Source organism: Pseudorca crassidens, chromosome 2, assembly GCF_039906515.1.
Source record: "Pseudorca crassidens isolate mPseCra1 chromosome 2, mPseCra1.hap1, whole genome shotgun sequence".
Taxonomy (NCBI): domain Eukaryota; kingdom Metazoa; phylum Chordata; class Mammalia; order Artiodactyla; family Delphinidae; genus Pseudorca; species Pseudorca crassidens.
Window position 1 is genome coordinate 116,340,412 of NC_090297.1, and position 26,280 is coordinate 116,366,691.

The window sequence follows — 26,280 nt, forward strand, 5'->3', positions numbered from 1 at the left end:
ACCTGGGCCCCCTGCATTGCGACCACAGAGTCTTAACTATTGGACCACCAGGGAGGTCTCGACTCCCAGATTTCTAATGTGGATCACTGGGTGGATGGTGGCGACATTTAATGAGAAACAAAACTTAGAAGAGGTGGGCTTCCCTGGTGGCGCAGTGGTTGGGAGTCCGCCTGCCGATGCAGGGGGCACGGCTTTGTGCCCCGGTCCGGGAAGATCCCACATGCCGCGGAGCGGCTGGGCCCGTGAGCCATGGCCGCTGAGCCTGCGCGTCCGGAGCCTGTGCTCCGCAACGGGAGAGGCCACAACAGTGAGAGGCCCGCGTACCGCAAAAAAAAAAAAAAAAAAAAAAAAACTTAGAAGAGGCACATTTGGGGGAAACAGTAGAGATGACAAGTTAAACTTTGGACCTCATGAGTTTGAGGTGCCTATGGAGGCTCAGAATTAGATAATACTGGATTTGAATACAATGGCAGCTTTGAAACCCACTGGCTGTGTGATGTTGAGCAATACACTCTCTGGGTTTCATCCACACAGTGAACCCATCTTAAGTGGTTTTGTGATAATTAGTGAGAATTATGGAAAAGGGCCAGCAGACAGCAGATATTCAATACATCTGATTTTGAGCACAAAGTAAGAGCCAAGTAAAAGCCCTCATTTTTTGTGTTTTTTTTTTAAAGATCTCACTGTGTAGTGGAAAAAACAGACATACAGAAACTTGAAATGTAGTTCTTCTAGAGGACCCTTCCTCAGCCTCTGCTCCTCCACGGTGTTCTACTGTTGTAAAACTGACTTCACCTTCTTATCCCTCCTATCTACCATCTTCTGATAACTCCTCTACATTCATTTGCAAGCTCCCTGTTTTCAAGAACCTTCATCTCTACTCTTTTTCACCCTGGCCGCATCCTGGGCTTAGTCATCCCCTAGAATTGCTAGTTTCTGAAACCTTAAATTCTGATATGCTGGTTTCCACCACAACATCCGATCTTTCTGTATTCTGAAGAAATCCTGGGGCCTCTAGAGGCCCAGTCATGACACACAACATAACCGAAGAAACGCAGTCTAGTAATAAAAAAAACTAATTTAACATAATTTAAATCTTTACTTAGTTTCTCAAGGAAACATCAGAGGATGGGGGAGGGGAGAGTGAAGCAGGAGCACATTTTAATACACAGCTCAATGTCTTTAAAATCCTCTCTCCCCCACTTAACATTTTCTACCGAGATGGTAGCTTCTCCCCAAAACTACCCCTTCCAACTCGACTCAGTTGCTTTACAGTATTATCCACCAGTTTCAAGTCTGTTCACTTTACTTTGATTTTGCAGAGCAGAGCAGAGCCTGGGAGCTGAACTAGCAAGCACACCTTCCACCACTACCCTACTCTCCAAAAGCCCTTATAGCTTACTTCTAGAAGGGGAGGCAGACACCTCCTCCAGGAACACTTCCTTGACCCCATATTCTATGCGCCTCTTCTACCATGGCACCTATCACACAGGTCTGGAATCTTTGTCTTACCTGAGACTGTCTTAGCCACCAGACTATGAACTCTGAGGACAGAGACCATGTCTTCCTTTTTATTATCCCCTGAAAGTAACCTACAACTTTTGGCACAAATTCTACAAAATAGCCCATTTTAGATCTGACCTAGAAAGTTCCTTGGTATACTTATTTTCTCAGGCCAATGCAGGAGTGGGAAGGGAACAGGGAACGGAAGAGATTTGAGGGGAAGAGAATCAGCATGTATTGACACTTACTAGAAGCCACACACAGGGCCAAGCATTTACATCATTATGTTCTTAAGTTCTGACAACCTCTCCATAACGCAGGTGGTAATATACCCATTTTACAGATAAAGAAACTGAGGCTCACAGAGATCAAGTAATTTAAGATCATGCCATTACATCCTGGCTCTTGCAAAGCTTAGATTCAGTCTGACTCCAAAAATCTGTGTCCTTTCCAGACACTGTGAGAGAATGATTTGATTCTAGTTTATAACAAAATGGCTTATTTATTGAACAAATAAGTGGGATGAACAATTCATTCTCACTGGGGAATTAGGTCAGTTAATATATTTCCTCTGACCCGTTTTCAGGCCCCAGTTCTCACATTTTCAGCTTCTCAATGCTTATTTGCATCTACATTATCAAGAGAATGTGCTAATGTGTCTCTATGGAGTTGGACATGTGTATGTCAATGTGTGTCACTGCTTGTGTATTTGTCTGTTACTGGGTTTGTAGGGCCTGTTATTGGTTGCTCAGAGGCTGTGAGGGATGCCTTCAATCTATACTTCCTCCCCTCCCTTTCCTTCCTAAAGCTACTTAAGTACTCTGGGCCTGTCCCCATATAAGGTCCTATCCGAGGAAGTTGTTCGGAATTGTTGTTCCCCCCCTCCCCTCATCTGCCACTTTCTGAGCATTTTTAGAACTGGTGGTTTCCTGCAGCTGTCAGCTGGTTACTCTTGCTGCCAATGATTTTAGCTTGCCCCCAGCGACAGTCAACGGGGAAGGTGTTCAACTTGTTCAGAAGCATCGTCTGAGCCAATAAAATGTTACTACGTTAAGTTCTACTTTCTTCCCCCTTCCTCCCCCACAAGTCCTGACCAATGGGATGCTGGTTTTGTCAACTACTATCAATCTGGTATTTCAGAAAACAAAACACTGTAATACCGTATGGAGATTAAACAAGTGGAGCCAGAGATGGAGTAGAAACGTAACCGAGTAGCTGGTCCCACGGCACCCCTCAGGAATGCTGGCTCTCTCACCCCCACCACACAGATAGGGGTTGGACAAATGCCCAGATTTCCTCCGCTCTAATCACTGAAGTCGAGAATCTCAGGGACAGAAAGGACTTAGAGAAATTGGCCCAACACACAGTTACTGCTTCGACCTCTTCCCCCACCTTGAACACACAGGCACACTTGCCATCCCATAAAATAGTTGTCCATCTCTCCTTGAACTTCTGCAGGGATGGGGTTCTCTCAGCAGTCACCGACTCTTCTTCCTCCAGCTCATCACCATTCTTTTTCCCTTAAGGACCAGATACTTGAACTGTCTCCATGCCTTCTTCCTTCCTGTTATTCCTGTTTCTCCTCCTGCTTGTACACCCACATCCCAGCTCAGACCCATGAAGGCAATAATGCCCTCCCCACATCCATAGCAAGAACTTGTTGGACCCCTGACATCGGGATATTAGGCAGTCTACAGCCTGGGTCTGGGAAGGGTGGTATGGGCGAGAACATTCCAGGAAGGGGTGAGGCCTTGCTAGGGATTTAGGGCCAGGATACCCATCAATTCTCTTTGAGGAGCAGCTCTGTCTTCTCTTCTCTTTCACTGTATGCCTCCCCCCGGCCCCCACCCATCCAATCACACAGGTGTCCCCTAAACTCAGTAACTTTCTGGGAAAAACGGCTTCATGGCAGTCAGAAGCTTACTCAGTGAGTAAAGGGCTTTCTCTTAAAATAATTTATATAAGTGATTTATTACCGTAGGCACTAAAGAAATGTAAGAAGGGCTACCGTGGTTACCTGTTCCTCAAGGTCCAGCCCAAGACTCACCCTCCTTAACCCTCATAGCCCATTAAGCCCAGGCATCAATCTCTACGGTTCAATTTGCCCTCATCATACAGTTCTTTGTACCATCCAATATTTCTCTTTGAAGAACCTTCCCCCAGATTGCAGTGAGCATCTTTATGTGTGTGTTGTTGGCGTTTGTACTTTACATCTACTTAGCACAGAACTCCGCTTATAGTACCATCAGCTCATAGTATTAAGGTCTGTCTATAAACATGTTATTGGTGGTCCAATTTTGCTAATCAGATGAAACAGTTGAAGATCGCTCTGGCCTTGTCCCACTCTCCTGTTTCTCCCTCCTCTAGCCTGGTTGGTAGGAGGACAGGAGGAAGGGCCTGGGCCCAAGCACAGCAGTGGGGGCCATGCATACGGAAGAAAGGAGGCCGAGCAGAGCAGGGGGCTGCCCTGTTCCCAGTGCTGCCAAGGGAGTAAATGCCATACTTGGTGGTACAAAGTCCAGGGCACCGTGTAAGGCGCTGCCTCGTACAGAAGTTGAGCAGCGAAGCCCAGCCCCAGTGAGCAGAGTGTACACAACTGCTACACTCTCCACGGCTTGCCTTAGTCCCCTAGTCCCAGCACTATATCCCGAGCAGTACTGGGCAGCCCAGCTAAGAGCTACTACGGCAGAGTGAAGCACCCCTAGTTCCCCCATTTCCCCCTCTTCCACTCCCTCCTCAGGGTCTTCTTTACCTATAGCTCCTCCTTCACCTCCACATTCAGCCCCTCTCCAATCCCTAGCAGTCCTGCTACTACCAGTCAAGACTCTAAATTCTTGCAGGGTCCACCTGCCGCCCTTTCCCAACCCTGTTCCCTTAAGCAGAGTCACCTGCTCAGACGGAAAAGTAGAACTGATTTCCGCCACCACTGAACACCTTGCTCCCCCTCGCCTCAGCTCCCTCTCCATGCTTTTTTTTTTTTTTGCCCTCCAGACTATCCCCTACTCCTCTTATTAAATTCCATTCTAACATCACATCTTCAAAGAAGTCTGCTGGGTTTACACTGGTTGATTCTGGGGACCCTGTACCAGTCACTCAGTAGTCATAAGGATAACCTCTCACATGGGTGCATCCTTCACTATTTTCTCACACGGGTACAGCCTTCACTCTTTTGAAAATATTGTAACATTTGTTCAGAACAACCCTGTGGGAACAGGTATGTTTTAGCCCCATTACACACATGAGCAACCTAAGGCTAAGCATCTGTGACTTACCCACCACTACCAGCTAGGAAGATGCTGAACCCCAGCTGAGATTCAGACCCATCGGTTCCCGCTCCAGTGCTCTTTCTATAACAGCTTCCCCCAACGCCCTCAACTAGCACTCTCATTACTAAGCGCTTGTTTGTTTTGACGGCAGTGTTCTAGTTATCTTTCACATTCGTGTTCTTGTCAATTGTGCTTGTAGCCGAGTGTTTATTACGCCTCCATGTGGTTGGGAGCCTCCAGAGATCAGGGACAGAATTGTCCTTTCTCTGACAGTCCTTCAAAATCCAGGCTAGGGTTCTGCCAACCAAAGGAATTGGGCCTGGGGGACAAGGGCAGGCACCGCTGACGCAGATCCTTGCCACCCTCAAATGCATCGCGGACTCCATGGACAGTGGAGCCGAGGACGGTAAGGTGGTGATAATAATAACTGACGGCAGCTGACATTTGTTGGGCACTTACCAAGTGCTAGGCATGATGCTAGTTCTTTATTTACATTAATCCTTACAACAAATTTCCAAGGGAGGTATTATTATCGTCAAATGAGGAAACTAGTGTTCAGAGATGTGGAGCCAGGGTGCAACCCACATCTGTCTGACTCCAAAAGGAGCACATAAATAGCAGAATTCAATTTATATTTAAAAATATGATAATCCCTTACTCCCTGAAGGCCTATCCTACCCTTGACTCTTCCTCTCCCAGAAAAGAAAATTCAGGGAGAGGAAAGCTAGGCAGGAGGAACCTCACACACACACACACACACACACACACACACACACACACACACACACACACACACACACACACACAGAGATCACTTACACCTATCACCACCACCCTGGATTTCCTAGACAGGGTGAGGGCTACGAGGGCAGGGGGTCAGTTTCCCCAGGACCCTAGCCCTCATCCCCTTCCCTGGTGCTAAATAAAAGTGAATAAATACTAAATAAATACAACCGGGGTCTACCCTGCCTTCCCCCTCCCTCCTGTGACCAGCAGGGCAGAGGGGGCAGTTTAGATAGGGGACTATCTCCCAGCCCCTTCCATCCACCAGCCATCCAGGGCAGGAAACCCGGGCAGGGCCAGCCTGCTCGGTAAGGCAGAGAGGAGGGGCGGGCTCACCTCACAGCCCCTCCCCAACTGTGTCTCGGTGCGAGGCAGCTGCCGAGCCCCCTCATTCTCCCAGCCAAGTCCGAGGCCCCGGTGCCCAGAAAGGGCAGCCGGGACGGTGAGGTTATTTCCTGCCCGCCCAGGAGCGCCGCCGGAGGATCTCCAGAATCTGTGCTTTGCGGTGCACCCAGTCCTGGGGAGCGGGGCGTGGCATTGAAGGGGTTGGCCAGGGCACAAAGAAGCTGTAGCGGAGGCGTACGTTCTGGGGGTTGCCAGCCACCAGGACCTGCAGCGTCAAAGGCTGAGCCAGGGGCCCGTGGCCGGACAGTGTCTCCGAGGCTGCAGTGGCCCCGCTGTAGCGCAAGCTGACTGCCCCGGGCAGGACCACGTCTGTGGCGGAGGGTATCAGCGTGTATTCACCATTGAGGGCATAGGAGCCATCGGGGAGCTTCAGGGCCAGGTAGAGGCTCCGGACACCAGGGGTACCCTGCTGCCGGACCAGGATGTGGGTGGCCCCTGCGGGGATGGTGACCACATCATTGTATCCGTACCTGTGTGCAAGGAGTAGAGGAGAACTCAGCATCTCCCTGAATCCTCTCAGCCTTTCTGAGCTGTGTTTGTCATGATCGTATAGAAGGTTGTCTCCCCAAATCTACGTGAGCTGTCCAGCCTAGATCTGAGCTACATGCAAATGTGCCCTCCTTCCTCCTCTCTGGGCCTTTACACCTGCTGCCCCCTTACTGAGGTGCCCATCTAAGCCCCGCCTCCTTGGTGCCTGTCCAATTCCTATTCTTCCTCCAGAAGGGAGGTCACCTCCTGGGAAGCCTTCCCTGATGCCCACAAGTGCCCTCACAGCAGCCCAGGCTGACACCTTTGAGCAGGTGGGACACTGCGCTGTAACTGTGAACTCGTCTGTCTCCACTACTAGACTGTATGTCAGCTCTTTGAAAGGAGAAGCAGTGTTGAGTTCACCTCTGTATCCCCAGGGCCCAGGACAGCGTCCAGGAAGGTGGGAGGAGGAAATAAATAGTGAACGAACCTGAACTTTCTGAAGGAGCCAGACTGCTTGCTGCAGCTAGAACCATCCCCACCGCACACCATGCACTTGTCAAATTTCTTTTTGGAGCCAATGACGCGGTCACAGCCGGCATGGATGCAGCGACCCTGGACACAGACTGAGGAGCTGTCTGGAGAACAGGGGGTCCCATCTACCACCTGAGGAGAAGAGAGGGAGTGATGAAAGGGTCTTCCTTAGTCAAAACGGGTTGGTAAGTCGAACAAGACCCATATCCCATCAGGGAGGGGATGCCAGAAAAGTTGGGTCAGGGAGGGGATGTGGATGGAGTGTGGAGGGAACCCCAGCCACTGTAAGGGATGATAATCATAAAAGCCACCATTTTCAGAGCACTCACTATGAATTAGGCACGGTGCTAAGTGCTAGATAAATCTCAAAACCACTATTTGAGGTTTGTAGAGATGGAACGCTGAGGTTTAGAAAGATTAGGAGCTTGCCCAAAGGTTACACAGCTGGCAAGCAGAGAAGCCAACACGGGAATTGCAGGTCTGAGTCCCAACCCCAAGCCCTAAATCTTGGTGGTACCGTCCCAGCTGGACACTAGAGGGCAGTCAACGCGCAGGCTTTCTCCCCAGAACAGGGGTGAAGGATGCAAACCTGCTAGGCTTGTTCTTTCTTCAGCCTCAACCCAGGGCCCTATCACAGAGTGGGGGTCCCGGGGACATTGCTGTCTCCAGGAGGCCTGTCCAGTGAGGGACTGGCCATCCATGAGCTCAATGAGGCCACCACTGTAATTTGCCAGAGGAGCCCATGGGAAGGGGGTCAGAGAAGGGCCCAAAAGTCCACACACTTCCATTCTCACAAAACGGAGCACTGGAAGAAGGGGGAGGGAGAGGGAAAGAAACCAAGGGAAATGGGACAGGCTAGAGCTGCCTGATTGGCAACTTATCCAGAGTCCAGGGCTAGTTTTCTAAATACCCCTGGCCAGAGAAGTCTGAGTGGGCCCCGGGCATGGCTGTGGGAACGCCAGCAGTAGTGCTGTTTGGGATCTCTGCCACCAGAAAGTAGAGGGCGGGTTGGGTAGTGTGTGAGCTTAGATGGGGCCCTGGGGCATCCTGGTTCTCACCCGTGGCTCCAGCACATAATAGTAGCCCAGTGCCCGGGCCTGGCAGGTGAGTTTGCACTGGTCCCGGGGCGCCACACCTGTGTAGCGAGGAACCCAGTCCACGGGCCCTGGGAAGTTCTTGAAGAGGTCAGTGCGGTGGTTGTAGGCAGCACACTGCTCTTCACGGAAGGTCAGTGCTGTAGGGTTAAAATGGACAGTCAGAGCCCCTCTCTCCTCACGCTGCCCCACCAGCCCCTCCACCAAGCCTCTCAGACCTCCAGACAGTACGGCAGCTCTCTCCCCCACAGACTACCTGTCACTTTCCTGAAGGGTAGAGTCACTCCCCCCAACAGCAGGGGCAGTCAACACCTCCTTGGTCCCTGAACTCAAGGGACAGTCCTTTCCGTCCTAGCCATCCCTCCCAAGGCTCCCATCCCCCCCACTCCTCACCTGAGCCAGTTGGGCAGTCCTGGGTATTGCAGGAACGAAAGCGGGTATGGCGGCCCTCACAGTACTTGCCACCATTCCGGGGGATGGGCCGTGTGCAGTCCCGGGAAGAGAACTGGACACCACCTCCACAGCTCCGAGAGCAGTCACCCCACGATCCCCAGGGGCCCCAGCCACCAGCCTGTGGGATCTGCAGAAGGACAGAATGGAAGAGTGGGATGAATACACTCTCTTGGGCTCAGGGCCACTCCCTCCTCCCCCAGGCCCTCTGCCCCTCCCCTGCCCTTGGGATCTCACATTGAAGTCCTGGAGCTGGTCCACATGGAGGCAGCGGCCACCCATACAGGCCTGTGCGGGCCCACAGGGGGTACCATCAGCCCAGGGTGAATGCTTGGTCTGGCACATGGAGTGGCCATTGAGATGGCCAGAGCACCAGAGGGCAGCACAGGGCGGCGGCAGCTGCGGACAATGGCGTGAGTCAGGCCCAAAGGTCAGCTGGCACTGGCGGTCAGCATCGTAGTCCTTGCCGGGGAAAGTCACAGGCAGATGCAGGGGAGCCTCTGGCTTGTCTAAGAGACAGTGCCCTGGGAAAAGAGGCAGGGGTATGACGTCACCAATAGGTTGAAGGGGTGCCAGCCTTGGGCTCCCCAGGGCCTGACAGATCCTAAGATCCAAATTCTAGGGCTGGAAGAAGCTTTAAGTAGCAGCTAAATGTATTCAATGCTTACTATGTGATGAACATCGGCTAGATGCTTGACCAACGGTATCGTGTTTAATCATGGCCAAAGCCTATGCGGTGGTTACCGTTATTATGCGTATCTTACAGATGGTAACTTACAGTCACACGTCTACACACATCTAAAGAACAGGATCAGGATAGGAACTCAAAGCACTAGATCTTCCCACCTATTCCAACCAGCTACAGAATTCTTGAGTCTGCTTCTCCTCAACAGCGCTGCCCAACCATAGTCACACTGCTAGGCACGCACACCTCAAGTGACAAGGCAGTCACCTCTTTCACAACTAGCCCCTTGCAGTGTTGGACAGCTGTGGCCCTTAGAAGATCAGTTCTAATTCTATTGAGCCAAAACTTGCCTCCTGTAGCTGTGCTATTTATTTTGAGAGGAAGTGGGAACCACACAAAGGCAGCAGCATTTCTCACTCCATCCCACACTGCAGAGGAGGCACGTTGGAAGGAGTCAGTTTGGCCTATGTGAAATGCGGCAGAAGAGAAAGTACAGCGGGGGGCAGGAACTGGGTCCTGCACAGGGAAAGGGGAGGGCCATCTCCTTACCATAGCCATTGTCCAGGAAGTCAGTGATGAAGCGGGCACTGCAGGGGGACCAGGGCTCCTCGGGGTCCACGTGAGCCATCACAGGAGCCATGACATGGCGGGAGGTACTCCCAGGCCCATTCAGACCAACACATGGCTTTGAGTTGTCATGGAGCATGTTGAAGACATGGCCTGTGGGAGCAGAGGCCCTGTTAGGGTCCAAGGGTCTCATCCCTGTGCCCTCAGGGGGTTGCAGGCCCATCATAAGCCTGGTTGCAGGTATGGATGGTCAGATCCGTTCCCCGTCCCAACCTGCCCCCAATGTCTTTCTGGTGCTCCAAGGGCTTCTCAATATGTAGCCCCCCTTGCTCTGTCTCCCCTCTCCCCATGATACACTCAGGGCCCCTCCCTACCCGCTTTTCCTTATAGCCTACATTCCCAACCCTGATTCCATCCACTCTATCACTGACTCTTGTGAATAATCTCTCTCAGTACTGTGCCACCTCCCCTCCAAACACAGTTCACAGTAGATTTCTACACACTATCTCATTTAATAGAAAAATCTAAATGCTTGTCTACATCCGGAGCAGAGAAGGGTAATGGCCCTGGACCTAGGCCTGGGGAAAAGGAAGAAACACCTTGTGACTTGCATTTGTACCCTGGTGAGCTCACTGTCCCCTCACCTCACCCCTGATAGCTCTCTCACTCATCACAGGTGCCCCACGACCCCACCCCTGACTTACCCAGTTCATGGGCAGCAGTGAAGGCTGACTGGAGCCCGTCATCCTCCACGATAGCACAGCTCCGAGCTGGGTCACACACAGTGCCCACATCAGCCATGCCTAGAGTGTCACAAGTAGAGACCCCACACAGGTCCTGTGGAGAGGGAGATCAGAGACAATACATGAGGAACCAAGACACCAGCATCCACTGAGCTGAGATCCAGATTAGTGGAGACCTGGGCACTGCGTATCCAGCACTGTCAGGGCGCAGACAGCACTGGCAGTGTGGCTGGGGCCAGGCACCATGTTGAACAACTCCAGGGGCACCATTGACATCACGGTCTGTGCAGTGGTGCTTCTTGGAGTTGTGCAGTGCATGGCCTGAGGTGCTGATCGGGGCCTCACCTGACGGGTAAACAGAATGGCCGTGTCAAAGTGGTCAGGGTCCGAGTCCTCGGGGGTGTTGAGTCCTCGCTGCCAGGCACAGAAGCTGCGCAGGGTCTGGGCGGCACTGGGCCCTACTTGGGGCCCTTCCTCACCTGGCCCCAGAATCACCAGCCGAGTCACCACCAAGCTGACAGGGTTGCGGATGCTTGGGTGCTTGAAGGCCTTGGCCGCCGCTGCCATGACCGTCAGCAGGTAGCGCTTTAGCCCAGCACCGTGAAACGCCGCCATCTTGTCATCTGCCACCACCAGGGTCTCCACAAATCTACTCACTGAAGCAAAGCGCTGGAGAGGAAAAAAGGGGAGGAGGATCCTGAAATAGCCTCCCAGACCCATGGATCGCTTCTCCCCTCCCTTACTTCCTGGGTCTGGAACTCAGCAGAGCCAGCTGGGCCACATACATCCCACGGGATTCCTGATGGGTCTCGGTGGGGCCTCCCCCCCAACTCCAAATCCCAGGGCTTTTGTGGTAACGCTGAGAAATCATCTGCTGGTTCTGAGAAGGGGAGGGGATGGGGATGCCACGTCCCAGGGCTATGTGGGCCCAAGAGGTGAAAAGCAGCTGGGACTGCCTCTGGGAGGGACTTTGGGGTCCCCCATGCCTGAGTGTGTCTGGGGCTGCAGGACTGGGGCTAGAGGGCTGGGCTGCAACGTGTCTTCCCTGTGTGGTTGGAGGAACAATTCAGTCAGCAGCTAGGGCCAGGGCCAGATTTCAGCGTGGCGGGTGTGGAGGGAGCGTCTGGTCTGGATTAAAGCTAGAGAGGGAGGGAGGAAGGACGGGAAGAAGGGGGGAGACTGGGAGTGGGAGGGAGGAAAGGATGGAGCCTCAGGCAGCCTTGCAGTCAGTCCACAATGTGGGAAGGGGACGGACCAGAAGGGGGTTCAGGATGCCTTTCCTCCCCGGTCCACTCCTGCCCTAGTTTGCAGTTTGCCAGAACAATTCTGAAGACAGCATCAGAAGCCAGAGGCCAGTCTCTTGGGCCTCAAACCTCACTCCTTTAGCTGGTGGTGAAAATCAAATTTGGGGCCCAGAAAAGAGTCAAGGCCAAGGAGCTATCAGGAGGGCCTCCTTGTTGGGGACTGTGCCAGTAGGATGCCATGGCCAGGCAGGGTCGGGGTGGAGAGAGAGAGCGGTCATTCCCAGCATAGCGTCTCTGACCCAACCCTGGGAACCCCCTTGGGATCAGCGGTCTGGCTAGGAGAAGGGTTGGGGCAGGGAAAAACCAGAGCCTTCCCAGGAAAGGAGGCCAGTGGAAAGAGAAAAGGCAGACAGAAGGGAGGGAAGCAGCAGGCTGGCCAGAAGTGGAAGTGGGTGGAGAGAAGGTGAATAGGGGTCAGTAGGACAGACATGGCAGGAGGACACTGCAGGACACAGACTCCAGGGCTGCCTACCTTGGCTCTTCGTGGGCTGGAACTGGGGCTCCCGGGAGGAGCCTGGACGTTGCAAATGGGGCCCTGGCCGCTGGCTGGACTCTTCCGGCGTAGGATGTGAGCCCCAGGCCCACCAGCAGAGTTAGGGGTGCCTCCTTCCAGGGGCTGGATGTGGAGTTCGGTCCCTCGATACTGCAGCACCCCTAACAGGGCTCCCCCATCCCAGTGCAGAGATGCCACCGACTCCGGATCTCCGTTGATGGTGCCAGTGAAGTAGGTGCCCGGCTCTGCCCCGCCCAGGAGCTCAGGCGCCCGGCCCAGGTATTGCACCGTCAGCCCCTCCACCCGCACGCCGGGGTCCTGCTCCAGCTCTAGTAGCAGCATCTCCCCAAAGGCTGGCAAGCGGTAGGACAGCCTGGCAGGGGTGCCCAAACCAGGCAGGACGCTGTCGTTGAGCTTCTCTGGAAACACGATCTCCTCCTCCCGGGGGAGGGGGCTGGCCGGCCAGGCTGAGGGCAGGAGGGAGGCCAGCAGCAGCAGAAGCAGCTCGGAGACGGGCACGCTGGGGAGCAGCAGGCGGGGTTGGATTCCCCACAGGCAGCACTCCGCCAAGCCCCTCCCGGGATGCGAGTCCGTCCGGGACATGGCACTGGTGCTGAAGCTGGGAGGGACTGAGGCCGTCTGGGCACCAAGTCCGCCCTGCCCTGGCTTTGGAAAACTCCTCTCTGCAGCCTCGGGGCTCGGACCCCAGCCAGGGTCAGAGGCAGAATTTTCAGAGGGTCTGGGGACCTTCAGAGGAGATGGAGAAAACTTGGCCCTTAGGCTTAGGAGAGGTGCCTTAGTGGTCTGGTTCCTCCAAACTCTCCTCCCACACCCTCCTCTCCTGGATCTTTGTTTCTCCCTGCCTGTGTCTTCTGCAGCTTCTCTGGCCTCTCCTTTTGCACTCTCTCAGACTCTGTCTGGCTTCGCTTCTGTGCCTGTCCTCTCTCTGCCTCCTTCCGCCGTGCCTTTGTTTCTTTCTCCTCCTCTCTCTCCCGTGTCTATGAGTCTGTGGGTCTCCCTGTGAGTTCTTCCCAGCCTTTCTCCGCGCCAGCTCTTTTAAGCATCCTGAGCCACTACGATTGGCTGAGCTATAAGCCATTCAGCCAGGAGCTCTGGTGGTAGGACTCAGATGGGTGTTTCATTGCTTCCCAAAAATCTAGTTTTTGTTTTCCTTTAAAAAAAAAAATGGGACTTGCCCAGGGGAGGGGAATCTCTAGCAGCCGGATGGATCATAGGCACTGGGCCAGCTGATGACATAGTCTTTTCCCAAACCCCACAGTCAGCTCTCAGCTGTCTCTTTCCCTTTTTGGTGGGACAGAGCCCCAGGAGGGGTAGGAAGTCAGGGAAAGGGCCTGGACCACACACGGAGAAGGGACCACGGTTCCAGGAGAATTCTAGCTCCCACTGTCTAACCTGGCACATCCTCCCTTTTCTCAGGGATCCCTCATGATGCCCTCTGCCCCTAGAGGCTGGTTTCCAGGGCCGAGGGAACTGAGTGAGCTGCCAGGGAAAGAGGGTGGGGAACAGGTAAGGAAGCATCAAGACGGCCGAACAAAGGAAGGAGGTGGCTTGACACTGCTCAGGATGGGACCAAGAAGCTGGAGAGGGTACAGGAGGCAGGGAGAAGGGGCAGGCAAGGAGACAGTGATCAGGGAGTGTACTGCCCAAAGGCAGGATGAGTCTGCTTAGAATGGGCACACGGAGCCGGCAGAGGACAAGGCAGGAGGGGTTAACGACTCTTCCTTCTACAGAAGGGAGCTCTAGGGTGGCACCTTCTCTCCCTCAGGATCCCCTTTCCTGAATTACCATTCCCCGCCCCCTCAGAAGCCCAGACAGCCATTCTGCCTCCAGCCTCCATTCCCCCCAGAACTCCCCCTCCCCACTTCCTGACTCCCCATTTCCCTGGCCCAGCTCCCAGTAGCTTCCCCCAGGCTCTTGGCCCTGCTCCTACCCACTCCCAACTGCCCTAAACCCTCCCCCAGCCTCAAGTCAGCCAGCCCCCAGCACAAGAAAGAAGTGCTCTCTCAGGAACCCAGAAGTACCCTATGTCAGTCCATCAGAGGGAATCCCCACCTGGTTCCCCTTTTCAGCCCCACCTTTTCCTAAGAACCTAGTGGTTCCTGGAATATCTAGTAATCTTTTATTTCTCATTCCCCATGGGACAGGGAGAGGGTGGTTGTAGCACTGTGGGTACAGGAAAATTAGGGAACTGAGAGAAACAGGAACCCAGTGCCTGGGATGGAGAGAGTGCTTGGGGAGGAACAGGTAATGTTAGGGCAAGGAAGCAGAATGATTTCCTTGGTTTGGGACTGGAGAGAACTCAGCAAAGAAGTCTTGGGGGTGGATTCTCAAGACAAGGAAGGAAAGGGCTCAGAAGTAGGGGCAATTTCTGCTCACCCCATGCTATGGCCACTCCTTTCCCCAGGATATCCCCAGGAAGAAGAGTACCGTCAGCACTTTCCTTTCCCAGAGGCAGACCACCTGCCCCTGCCCCCACTCCTCTATTCACTCTCGGCCTAGTCACCTCCTGTCCTCCACAACCCATCCGCCAGAATACTTCCTTTTCCCCTCCCTTCCTGCTCAGGTTGCAGATACCTGCCCTGGTGACCATCACTTCCTGTATCACCCACCCCCTTCGGACTGCAGGACCCACCTCTTGACCCACCACATGCCCTGACCCTGGTCCTAAGGGGAGGGGGTTGGTGCTGCAGGAGTCAGACAAAGGATGGGAGACCAGAAGGGGCAGGAGCAAGAGGAGCTGTCACCAGAGGACTCTTACTGCCCCTCTGCACCCGCATCTGAGACGAGGACAAAGGGGGCGAGTAAGCAGTGAGAGACAAAAGGCCTTAGAGTAACAGCAGCAGTGTGTGTGTGGGGAGCGTTGGCAGCCTGGAGAAGGCACAAAAGATGCAGTGTCCTAGGCAGCCCCCCAGGATCCCTCACCCTAGCTCCAGCTCAAGTTTCCCCTAGGGCCAAGCAGCCCGGAGTCCATCCTGTCTTCTCCTAGGCTGGATTAGGGCAAATAAACGCAGTCCCTACATCGTCCTCCCTCACTATCACCACATTCACTGTGTGTTTCAGCTATACCGGGAGAGGAGGCTCAGGGAGACGGTGGGGAATGAGGGGAGCAGGGAGGCACAGCCTCTGCCTGGCTCTGTGAGGGCTGCCGAGCCCACCCAGGTGTCCCAGTCAGTTCCCCCAGTCAGGGATATGGCCCCACCCTTTGGTACAGTTCCCATTAGGTCAACTCCCAGGCTAGAAGTCTGGCTTTCCCCTCTTTCTTTGCAGCTAAGAATTCCCTGTCTCTGCCACTCTCCTGGTCTGTCTGCCCCACCCTGCTGTCCTGCTGGTGAGCTGTGGCCCAGGCACCCTGTCTGGAGGAGATCTGGGGAAGGCCTCTTTCCAGGCCCCAAGTGGGAGGGATGTGCAAAGTTAACGGGTGGCCCAGCTGGAGCTGGGCTTGGAGGCAGAGAGAACAGCAACTAGCTCCAAGGCTGGAACTCCTCTTTGTCTCCTCCACACAGGATTAGGATCAGACTCCTGATGGTGCTACAGTTCTATGCCGTTGTCCAGGACAGAGGCCGGGTCAGAAAGATATGAGGTGAAAGAGACTGACCCAGGGTGGAAGTGGGGTGCGAGGCATCGCTAAGGGCACTTCCTGGGTCTGTAATTCTGTGGGCTCTGGAAGCCTGGCAGATATAAGGGTCACCCATAGGGGACCTCCTATCCTCATGAGGTGGCTCCTACACACCGCAGCAGCCCGTTCCAATGCTGGTGGCCTTCGCATCCTACTCTTTTTTCATTTTACTTTGACAGGAGCTCTCAGACCCGCCCAGCCCCACTTGGGCCCCTTTTCCCTAACCCATTTAGGCCGTCTGGAAATTAGCTAGCTCTCCCGGCTCCGAATCTTTTGGATTCGGGGATAAGGAGGTAATTGGCAAAGCCCGGGTCTACCCCAAGAAGGGCAGGGCTCAGACACAACCAGAGAGCAGGGCTACAGCAGCGGTGAGCTCACGCGAGGAGTGGGGAAGGGCCCCCATGTGAGTGTCCGCCTGGCTCCGGGCGGCAGGGCACTTTCTAAGGCGCGCAGGCAGCTCGGCGATGGTGCACGAGGGCGCCGCTGCCCGCAGCAGGAATTGCAAGTTTCTCCTGCTCAGCCTTAGAGGAGCCCACCAGGAGCGGTGGGAAGCAAGGGCCTCAGCCTCCGGTATTTAAGCGAAAGTGAAGCCGGGGTGCAGAACCCGGATGTTGTCAGGTTCGCGCTCGGCGACCCCGCCAGCTTCCAAGAGGGCGGCTGAGTGGTGCCAATAGGCGAGAAGCCCACAGGAGGCGCGCAAGAGGCACTTCCGCCCGGTTCTCCTTCCCGCAGTCTGTGGCGGGGCAAGATGGCGACGCTCAGGACTCTGTGCGGCCTCCGGGGCGTCGCGGCCCTGGTGCTGCGGCCCGGGGCTGGGGCCCGACTGCCGATTCAGCCCACCAGGTGAGACCAAGCGCAGCCCTCGATGCGCTGTCCCCAGGGCTAGGGTTTCTCGAGTCCGGGGACTCCACGGGCCCTGTGACCCCCCCTAGGAAAGAATGACCCAGGCCCGTGACCCCTCGTCCAGGCCTGCTCTATCGAGTTCCAGGATCCAGTGGTGCCTGCCTTGGCCGAGGGAGGAAAGAGGGTTTGAGCTCGATCTGCCAGAGGTGAAATCAGTTGGAGGGAGACTCCGCGCCTCAGTGTTAGTGATAATGTCACCCTCCCTTTATGTCCTGCTGCTTTTCCCAAACCCCTTCACGGGTGGGGCGCGACTGGTGAAAAGTCTCCTTAAACGCTGTGGAAGAAAAGGAGAGCAACCCCGATAGACTTAAAGGAGGAACATAAACCAAGAATCCCCGGGTTGGCCTCAGGGCATTGTTCTGGCCGTACTTGAGCAGAGCCAAGGAGCCAGCATGCCCCACCCCCCTTTCTTTTCTTACTCTTGGGTTGACCTTGAATAAACACCTTTTTGAGTTCATATTCACCAGGATGGGCATATGAATATGACCAGAATTTAAAGGAGCTGGGATCCCCGGCTCTGCATGTGTACGGGTGATAGGTGAAGTGATTTCAGGAATAAGTTGTTAGTAAGGATGGAACCTCTAGAGCTCCGGTTTGTTCTGCCAAAGCGATGCAACTCTGTGTCAGTGACTTGACATTGAAGAATCCAAGACACCCTTCCCTGGGCCCACCTGAAAGTGAATGGGAACAGAGGAACCAAGCACTGTTCAGGCCCTTTGTGTAGGATCTGTCATTACCTCCCCAGAGGTGCTCGGCAATGGCAGCCAGATGTGGAATGGGCAGAGCAGTTTGGGGGCGCTGTCATGTACCCCACCAAGGAAACAGCGCACTGGAAGCCTCCACCTTGGAATGGTGAGTGCCCAGTGCCACTGTCCCAACCTACACCCCTCCATGCCCCAAGCTGATTTCTAAGTGCTCTTGAGCTCTCCGTGTGAGGCAGATTTTAGCCGCCAACTCTTTTTGCTGCTTTAACCTTGCAACTCAACAAACGTGACTATAGTGATAATAGGAGGTATTTGTCAAGTAGAATATTCCAAGAGAAAAGAAAGAGAAGGTCCCAGTCAACCCTCGAGATCCCTACCAAATTTATATCTTTAGCTTCAGCTTTTTCCAGAGATTCAGTATATTTCTTTTCTTTTTTTTTTAAATTTCATTTATTTATTTATTTTTGGCTGTGCTGGGTCTTTTCTGTGCGTGGGCTTTCTCTAGTTGCGGCGAGCGGGGGCCACTCTTCATCGCGGTGCGCGGGCCTCTCACTGTCACGGCCTCTCTTGTTGCGGAGCACAAGCTCCAGACGCGCAGGCTCAGTAGCTGTGGCTCACGGGCCTAGTCGCTCCGCGGCATGTGGGACCTTCCCAGACCAGGGCTCGAACCCGTGTCCCCTGCATTGGCAGGCAGATTCTCAACCACTGCGCCACCAGGGAAGCCCGATTCAGTATATTTCTATCTCCCTCTCTTGACAAGGTGGTTTTTCCCACTGGCACCCAAATGAAACCTTTCTGAATACGAAACCTTTTTCCCCCCCATCAAAACTAGCTCTTCCTTGTGACTTTTAATTTTTATTTTATTTATTTGCGGTACGCGGGCCTCTCACTGTTGTGGCCTCTCCCATTGCGGAGCACAGGCTCCGGACGCACAGGCTCCGGACGCGCAGGCTCAGCGGCCATGGCTCATGGTCCCAGCCGCTCCGCGGCATGTGGGATCTTCCCGGACCGGGGCACGAACCCATGTCCCCTGCATCGGCAGGCGGACTCTCAACCACTGCGCCACCAGGGAAGCCCGTGATTTTTAATTTTGATCAGTGACTCCCTCATTCTCCTAATCCCTCAGGATTGAAGATTTTTAGTCATTTTTGGCTCTTTTTTCTCTCTTGCCCTCCATGTCTATGTTCAATAACATGCAGATTCTTTAATAATGTTTCACATCTGGTCATTTCTCCCTTTGTTGTTTCGATTTATTTTGTATTAGACCTTGATTATTTCGGAAGTCTCTTTGACGGGTTATTGCCACTGATATAGTTTCCCTCCAGCTATCCTATACAGTGTCTATGCCTTTATCTTCCCCAAACATCATTTTAGCATGTCATTCATTCTTTTGATCGAAAACCTTCAAAGGAACTTCCAGTTAACCTTTCAAAAATTTAACAGTAACAACAGCTGAGTGCTTACCATGTGCTGAGTGTTTTTGTATGCATTATTTCACTTAGTTGTTACAACAGACCTATGAGAGTGATACTAATATTATCCCAATTTTGAGGAAATTGTGGTGTGGAGAGATTAAAAAGTGGTCGAGGACACAGGTGGATTTGTACGTGGGTCTGTCTGACTCCAAAGCCCATGGTGAAGAATTTTGGTTGCATAGGTAGACTCTGGTTTCAGATCTCAACTCTCCATTTACCAGTGAATAAAGTACCTACTTCATAGCGTTATTGTAAGCATTAAATGAGATACAAGTAACGTAAACCACGTAATGTAGTGATTGGCTCATGCTAAGTCCTTCCTAAGTGTTACTAATAATACTGATAATTGGGGCTCCCCTGGTGGTGCAGTGGTTAAGAATCTGCCTGCCAGTGCAGAGGACACGGGTTCAAGCCCTGATCCGGGAAGATCCCACATGCCGCGGAGCAACTAAGCCCGTAAGCCACAACTACTGAGCCTGCGAGCCACAACTACTGAAGCCCGTGCGCCTAGAGTCCGTGCTCTGCAACAAGAGAAGCCACCGCAATGAGAAGCCCACGCACCGCAACGAAGAGTAGCACCTGCTCGCCACAACTAGAGAAAGCCCGTGTGCACCAATGAAGACCCAGTGCAGCCCAAAATAAATAAATTTTAAATAAATAAATAATACTGATAATTGAACCACTACCCCCTACTGCCTGCCAACACTTAATCTGTCTCTTGGCAAACAAGAGTTCCATAGATATTTACTTTCTTGTTTCTGAGATTTGACATGTGTTCATTCCATAGCATGGGATGCCTCTTCTCTCTACCTATTTGAATCATTCCCTGTGTTTAAGAACCAGCTCATATCTTGCCTCCACGAGGTCTTCACAGTGTTCTTTCCTTTCTTTAAATATTTAACGGCTAAACAACTTACTTGGCAACTTGTAAATTTGACCTGTGTTACTAGTTTCTCACATGTACTTATCTCCCGAATTAAATTGTAAGCCTCTTGAGGGTAAAAACTGTCGATTAGTAATAGTAAGAATTAAGTATACATTTCCCAATTAGTTGTCCATTCAGCAGATACATCTGGAGAGCAGTGTATCTTCGTGGTTAAGAGTGTGGAGTCTGGAGCTGACCAGGCTGAGTTAAATCCTGAGTCTGCCACTTACTGACTCTGCCAATTTATTTAGTCTTTCTGGCCTCAACTTCTCCAATGAGATGAGGATAATGATAGTATCAACTACTTATATGGTTGTTGAAATAATTAAATTAATTAAAATAAGTAAAGTGCTTAGAGTAGTGCCTGGCACATAATAAGGACTGTATAAGTGTTATCTATCATTATTAGTTTTTTTGTTTTTTTTTTTTCTTTGTACGCAGGCCTCTCACTGTCGTGGCCTCTCCCGTTGCGGAGCACAAGCTCCGGACGCGCAGGCTCAGCGGCCATGGCTCACGGGCCCAGCCGCTCCGTGGCATGTAGGATCTTCCCGGACTGGGGCACGAACCCACGTCCCCTGCATCGGCAGGCAGACTCTCAACCACTGCGCCACCAGGGAAGCCCCTCATTATTAGTTTTTTAAAGGTATCCTGAGAGACATGGAAAGAGTGAGGCTCATGGTCCCTCTCATCAGAAAGTTTAGTCTCCCTTCCCTTTTTCCCATCTAATGGTCTTCCTCCTGCTTATGATAAAGGTTAGGAAATCAGCACGGTATGGAATGGTGAGATGGAAAGTCTCCAGGGAGATATTAACTCCTTGCTGTCTTTTGGGGGTTCTCAAAGGAATTACCATTTGGCTCAACTATTTCCCACTTCTCAGATGAGGACCCTCCAAAGGACACGTTGGTGTCGAACCTGACCCTGAACTTTGGGCCCCAGCACCCAGCAGCCCATGGAGTCCTGCGGCTAGTGATGGAATTGAGTGGGGAGATGGTGCGCAAGTGTGACCCTCACATCGGGCTGCTGCACCGAGGCACGGAGAAGCTCATTGAATACAAGACCTATCTGCAGGTGTGGGGGGTGAACGGGGGACCTGTTGCCAGGACCTGGGGATGCTTTAGCCTCGGACTTCGCCAGTTCACTGCCCCAAAACCCCAGGGGAGGGGGGTGTTGAGAGGAGTAGCCCGTTGAGTTTATTAGGACAGTTTTGACTGGGAGGATGGAGGGATGTGGCAGGGGATGCTTGACTTGAATCATGTGGATTTGGTTTATCCAGCAGAAGTACTTTGGAGCTGGAGCTACACTCCTAGCTCTTCTCTGGCTGACTTTTGGCTGACCCCTTTATCCTTACTCTAGTGCCTCAGTTTCCCTGTTCTTGTGTCATACTAGTACGTCAGAGCTGGTGTCCCTGGGGTCAGGGAAAGAGGAGAGAGACGTCAACTCCCCAGGTTTAACAGCTGATTCTTGTATCTTCCAGCGTTCTAAGTTTCTTTTCGAAATACTCAGTGAGTCAGAGTGACCGGGAGGGAGTTTGTAACAGAGTTTGCTGTTTTTAGGAGAACTCTGTGACCCAAATAATGAGGGTAGGGTCAGATTTGAAGAAACTGGATCTGGGATAGGGATCTGAAGTTTTTTTCTTACTATCATGAAGAAAGCTCTTGATAACAGAGGACGATGGAGTTAGGATTTAGAACCAGCTGACTAGAATGTGATTCCCCCAAAGAGTCCAGGCAATGATGGTTTCTGGTCCCAGAGTCCATGGAGTTAAACCCTGTAGCTTTATCCCACGTCACAGTGACATCAGGGCAAGAACTGGCTGTTCCAAGGAGAAACTTCTTAGCTCCGCCTCCTTCCTGGAAGCTGAAGCTGGTTCAGCATACAGCTAGGACTTAGCTTTCTTGGTATTCTGGGGAAGAACCATTTCTACCTGACTCTTCCTACAGAAACAAATCCCATTCTTCTTGGTGTTCTTAATTTCCTCCTGAGATTACCTTTCTCCTGCAGTATCTCAGAGAGGCGATCGTCTTTGACAGAGGCGTCACTTGGCCCAGAAGACTTGGTTGGCAGTGGTGTGCTGGAGCTAACTCAGTGGCTCACAAGAACACTGTTAAATTTTCAGGAATTTTGTGAGCCAGTTGTTAAACACAGCTGTTATTAAAAATCAGATTATACTAGCTTGTGATTTAATATATCAAAAATCAAGGTAAGAAGTATCAAAATCCATGCCTTCATTATTTTACTACGTTTTTCTACGCTGTGCTCCTTAGGTAGTTACTTCCATTGTATCTGTATCGTGGAAATACTGTGTAATGGTGTGCTACTCGGCCCAGCGCTGTCTGTGGTCAGTTACATAATGTTGGTAGTTTAAAGTGGGGCTTCGTAGGAGTATTTTCACCATGGAAATGGGCAAACATGACAAATCGGGGTCTCCCCACCTTCACCCCTTCAGTGTGTTTCATCCTGCCTTTCTGAGGCTCCTGAGATTGGGAAGGTTTATGTAGCACTGACCTCTGATGCCCACTGAGAGCAGTGCTTCTAGCAGCCAGACTGAGGGTTCCTTGGCCTGTTAGATGTGATCCTGATTCCTCCCTCTTCCCAGGCCCTTCCATACTTTGACCGGCTAGACTATGTGTCCATGATGTGTAACGAACAGGCCTATTCACTGGCTGTAGAGAAGTTGCTCAACATCCAACCTCCTCCTAGGGCACAGTGGATCCGAGGTATGCCCCATCCCCTTCTTCCTGTGGCCCACTGAGAGTACAGCATGGTGCCTCTGCCCCGCATCTTAGGAGTGCCGAACCGGAGCTTAGTAGGCAGACCCCAGGCTCTGCCCAGAGCTGCTCTGTCAGCCTGGATCCTTGGCTCCTATATCCTTCTCTTGTCTTCACCTCTCTACAGTGCTGTTTGGAGAAATCACTCGGCTTTTGAACCACATCATGGCTGTGACCACACATGCCCTGGACATTGGGGCCATGACCCCTTTCTTCTGGTTGTTTGAAGAAAGGGAGAAGGTATGAGAAGGAGGAAAGAATAGGAAAAGGGAAGGAGGTGCCAGAGGTAGAGAAGGTACGAAGGAGACGGGAGTAAAAGGAGAGAGAACATTTAGGGGGAGAAGGTATATTTAACCTGGGTTATATCTTGAGGAGCTCTGTGTCATGAGGGGTTGGTTGGGCACCAGAAGGCTGAGGGTGGGGGAGTAGACCATCGTGGTGTTGGACTTAGGGGCCCAGGACTTTGTCACTAATTCCCAGTGTGTCCTCTCAAGATGTTTGAGTTCTACGAGCGAGTGTCTGGGGCTCGGATGCATGCTGCCTATGTCCGGCCAGGAGGTGTGCACCAGGTGAGCAGGCTCCCCTGCCTCTCTTAAGGTCCAGTCCTTGCTTGTATCCTCTGTGGCCACTGGAGGGCAGCCCTGGCTGATGGAAGCGCTAACCCTGTATCCCTGAGGCAGGGCTGGCTCTCCTCAGTGGAGACCCTGCACTCACTATCGATTCTCCGTTTGTCTTCTAGGACCTACCCCTTGGGCTTATGGATGACATTTATGAGTTTTCTAAGAACTTCTCTCTTCGCATTGATGAGCTGGAGGAGGTAAGATAGGAGTCCGTGGGAAAAATCCCTCTTTTACCCCAAGAGGATCTGTGGGATTAATCCCCAATTATAAAGAAATACAGAGGTATTTGAAGAGTGTCATGAAGAGTGTTCACACACCAGCTCTCTTGCTCAACAGATGCTGACCAACAATAGGATCTGGCGGAATCGGACAGTTGACATTGGGGTTGTAACAGCAGAAGACGCACTTAACTATGGCTTTAGGTGTGAGGAATAAGACTTCTCTCCTCAGGGGCGGGTGGGTTCCAGCTTAATCTCTTGGCTTCAGGTGTGGCGCCTTCCTTGCCATGCTGTCTTTGTATCCCATGCCCAGAGCGTGCGGGAGGGAGAGGGGAGACTAGGGAAGAGAGCATGCCTCTTTTCTTGGTTTGTGGAAAGTGACCCTTGGTCCCATTGTACTCTCTACAGCGGGGTAATGCTCCGGGGCTCGGGCATCCAGTGGGACCTGCGGAAGACCCAGCCCTATGATGTTTATGACCAGGTGGAGTTTGATGTTCCTATTGGCTCTCGAGGGGACTGCTATGATAGGTGAGGCCCAGATCCCTTCTTAGCTCATTTTCCAGCTAGTTTCCCCTGTCTAACTTTTCTCTTCACTGCTTTCTTCTTTCTCATCCTTTCCAGTATCTATTGGAGCTCTTGTGTGTGTTAAACTAGGTTGCTCTTCAAAGTACTTGCACATATGGGACATTTTATTTTACCCTTACATTCTTCTTATGTCTTAGATGGGACTAGTTTGGGCTGCATCTTATAGCTGAGAAAGCTGAAGCACAAAAGTTAGAGATTAGCCTGGGGTATGATTCTGTTAGTAGTGCTTGAGACTAGAATCCTCCTTATCCAGTGCTGTTTCCACTAGATTCTAAGCTTCAAATTCCATTCCTCTTCACTGACCCCAAGAAAAATTTGCTACTGTTTTCTTTTTGAGTCACTTTGACTCTCACCTGTTCTATACTCCAAAAAATGTTTAAGAGGGTAATTAAAGAGGGAACTACTACAGGACATGGTCTGAGAAAACTAGAAGAGGATTTGGTCTGAGAAAACTAGGAGAGGGCTCAGTGCTTGAATCAGAAGACTGTAGGTTTTCTATGGGTGGCCAGGCCAAGCAGAGATGCTGTACTAGGAGGAAAGGATGAGGAAAGTTACCTAGCACTGTTCAGTTCGGCCAAGGGCATCCATCCTCCCAGCCTCACATCTCATCCTCTGGCTGCTCTTCTCTTGATCTGAGTCTGTCTCATCTACTTCAGGTACCTGTGTCGGGTGGAGGAGATGCGCCAGTCCCTTCGAATCATCTTACAGTGTCTGAACAAGATGCCTCCCGGGGAGATCAAGGTTGACGATGCCAAAGTGTCTCCACCAAAACGAGCGGAGATGAAGGTTAGCTATAGGGGGAGGGAAAAGGGGGAAAGGGGGCAGCGGCTGGGGAGGAGGATCTTGGGATTAAATTCCTACTTTTCAGTTTTCCTTTTTCAAAGAATTCACTGTATAAGATTCTTAACCTCCCGTAGCCTCCTCTCTTTTTCTATACCTTCTGTGCCCATTGGCTTACATGTGGGATTTTAGACTCCCTGGGGATAGCATTATTTTCTGTGTGTGGGTACACCTGCCATGCAGTTTGGGTCTGGCCTGTTGACGCTCCGTTTTTCCTCTCTCCAGACTTCTATGGAGTCACTGATTCATCACTTTAAGTTGTATACTGAGGGCTACCAAGTTCCTCCAGGTGCCACATACACTGCCATCGAGGCTCCTAAGGTGAGGCAAGAAGGGGAAGGAAAGGACAGTACGTGGAGTGGGTGACTGGCGATGGATGTTCAGATAAATGCTTGTTCATCAGTGAGAGAGAGGACGTGAGGGTGAATAGAGAGGTTTTTGTTGGCAGAGGAAAGGGTTCTTCCTGTTAATGGAGGCAGCCAACCTTCTTCCTTGGACAGGGAGAGTTTGGGGTGTACCTGGTGTCTGATGGCAGCAGCCGCCCTTATCGATGCAAGATCAAGGCTCCTGGTTTTGCCCACCTGGTAAGAACCAACCCCAGAGATTCTAACGCTAATACACAAAGCCAGTAATTAATGGCCTTGGTTGAGATTTTTATGCACTTTCACTCCTCCTCCTTCTACCCTGTTAATCTTGCCTAACACTATTGCTGTCTTAATCTCTGCAGGCTGGTTTGGACAAGATGTCTAAGGGACACATGTTGGCGGACGTCGTTGCCATCATAGGTACAAGGCCTGTTGTGTAGTAGAGGTGTTCTAGGCAAGGGAGTTTGAGACTCTGATTGGGGACAGAAACTGAACACTTCTGTTCAACATAGACTATGGGCATAGACTGAAATCCTCAGTTTCCTGAGCACAGTAATGAGTTCTAGATTCTTGGTAACATCACTTTTCTTCTCCTCCCCCTGACCTCCTAGGTACCCAAGATATTGTGTTTGGAGAAGTAGATCGGTGAGCACGGGAACAGCATTGGACCTCCCTGCCTACCTGCTTCGTCTGCGGAGCCTGTCCATCGTTGGGAATGGGACTCTGTGTGTGTGTGTGTGTGTGTGTGTGTGTGTGTGTGTGTGTGTGTGTGTGTGTGTGTGTGTGTGTGTGTGTGTACACGTACATGAATGCTTAGCTGTCAGGCTTTCTGTGCATGTACTGGAAAAGGAGAAATTATAATAAATTAGCCGCCTTCTGGCCCCAAGCCCAAACTTGTGGGTGTGTCTTTCTCAGTATCTTACTGTCTTTCAGTTTGATGGGAAA

The 26,280-nt window shown here is 52.1% G+C and overlaps 2 protein-coding genes across 4 annotated transcripts; one reads left to right on the forward strand and one right to left on the reverse strand.

Moving 5' to 3' along the window:
* Positions 1 to 5,212: 5,212 nt before the first annotated feature.
* Positions 5,213 to 14,135, reverse strand: ADAMTS4 (ADAM metallopeptidase with thrombospondin type 1 motif 4). The gene is made up of 9 exons (XM_067728415.1): positions 12,275 to 14,135; positions 10,844 to 11,167; positions 10,460 to 10,592; positions 9,738 to 9,908; positions 8,741 to 9,027; positions 8,447 to 8,633; positions 8,018 to 8,193; positions 6,916 to 7,091; positions 5,213 to 6,427 (listed from the first exon to the last, which is right to left on the reverse strand). Exons 1-9 carry the CDS (start codon positions 12,896 to 12,898, stop codon positions 6,001 to 6,003), a joined length of 2,505 nt encoding a protein of 834 aa, XP_067584516.1. The 5' UTR covers positions 12,899 to 14,135; the 3' UTR covers positions 5,213 to 6,000.
* Positions 14,136 to 16,616: 2,481 nt separating this feature from the next.
* NDUFS2 (NADH:ubiquinone oxidoreductase core subunit S2) lies at positions 16,617 to 26,228 on the forward strand. Of its 3 annotated transcripts, none has more exons than XR_010941174.1 (15): positions 16,617 to 16,775; positions 17,581 to 17,687; positions 20,817 to 21,007; positions 22,536 to 22,656; positions 22,835 to 22,947; positions 23,202 to 23,276; positions 23,447 to 23,524; positions 23,664 to 23,749; positions 23,954 to 24,073; positions 24,787 to 24,916; positions 25,196 to 25,291; positions 25,471 to 25,554; positions 25,698 to 25,755; positions 25,947 to 26,059; positions 26,116 to 26,228. XR_010941174.1 is itself a non-coding variant. In XM_067728417.1 (14 exons), exons 1-14 carry the CDS (start codon positions 16,681 to 16,683, stop codon positions 25,982 to 25,984), a joined length of 1,392 nt encoding a protein of 463 aa, XP_067584518.1. In that variant the 5' UTR covers positions 16,617 to 16,680; the 3' UTR covers positions 25,985 to 26,228. The 3 variants fall into 3 exon arrangements, 1 of the variants encoding a protein (XP_067584518.1); XR_010941173.1 differs by having other exon boundaries at positions 25,947 to 26,057; positions 26,098 to 26,228; XM_067728417.1 differs by having other exon boundaries at positions 25,947 to 26,228.
* Positions 26,229 to 26,280: the final 52 nt, after the last annotated feature.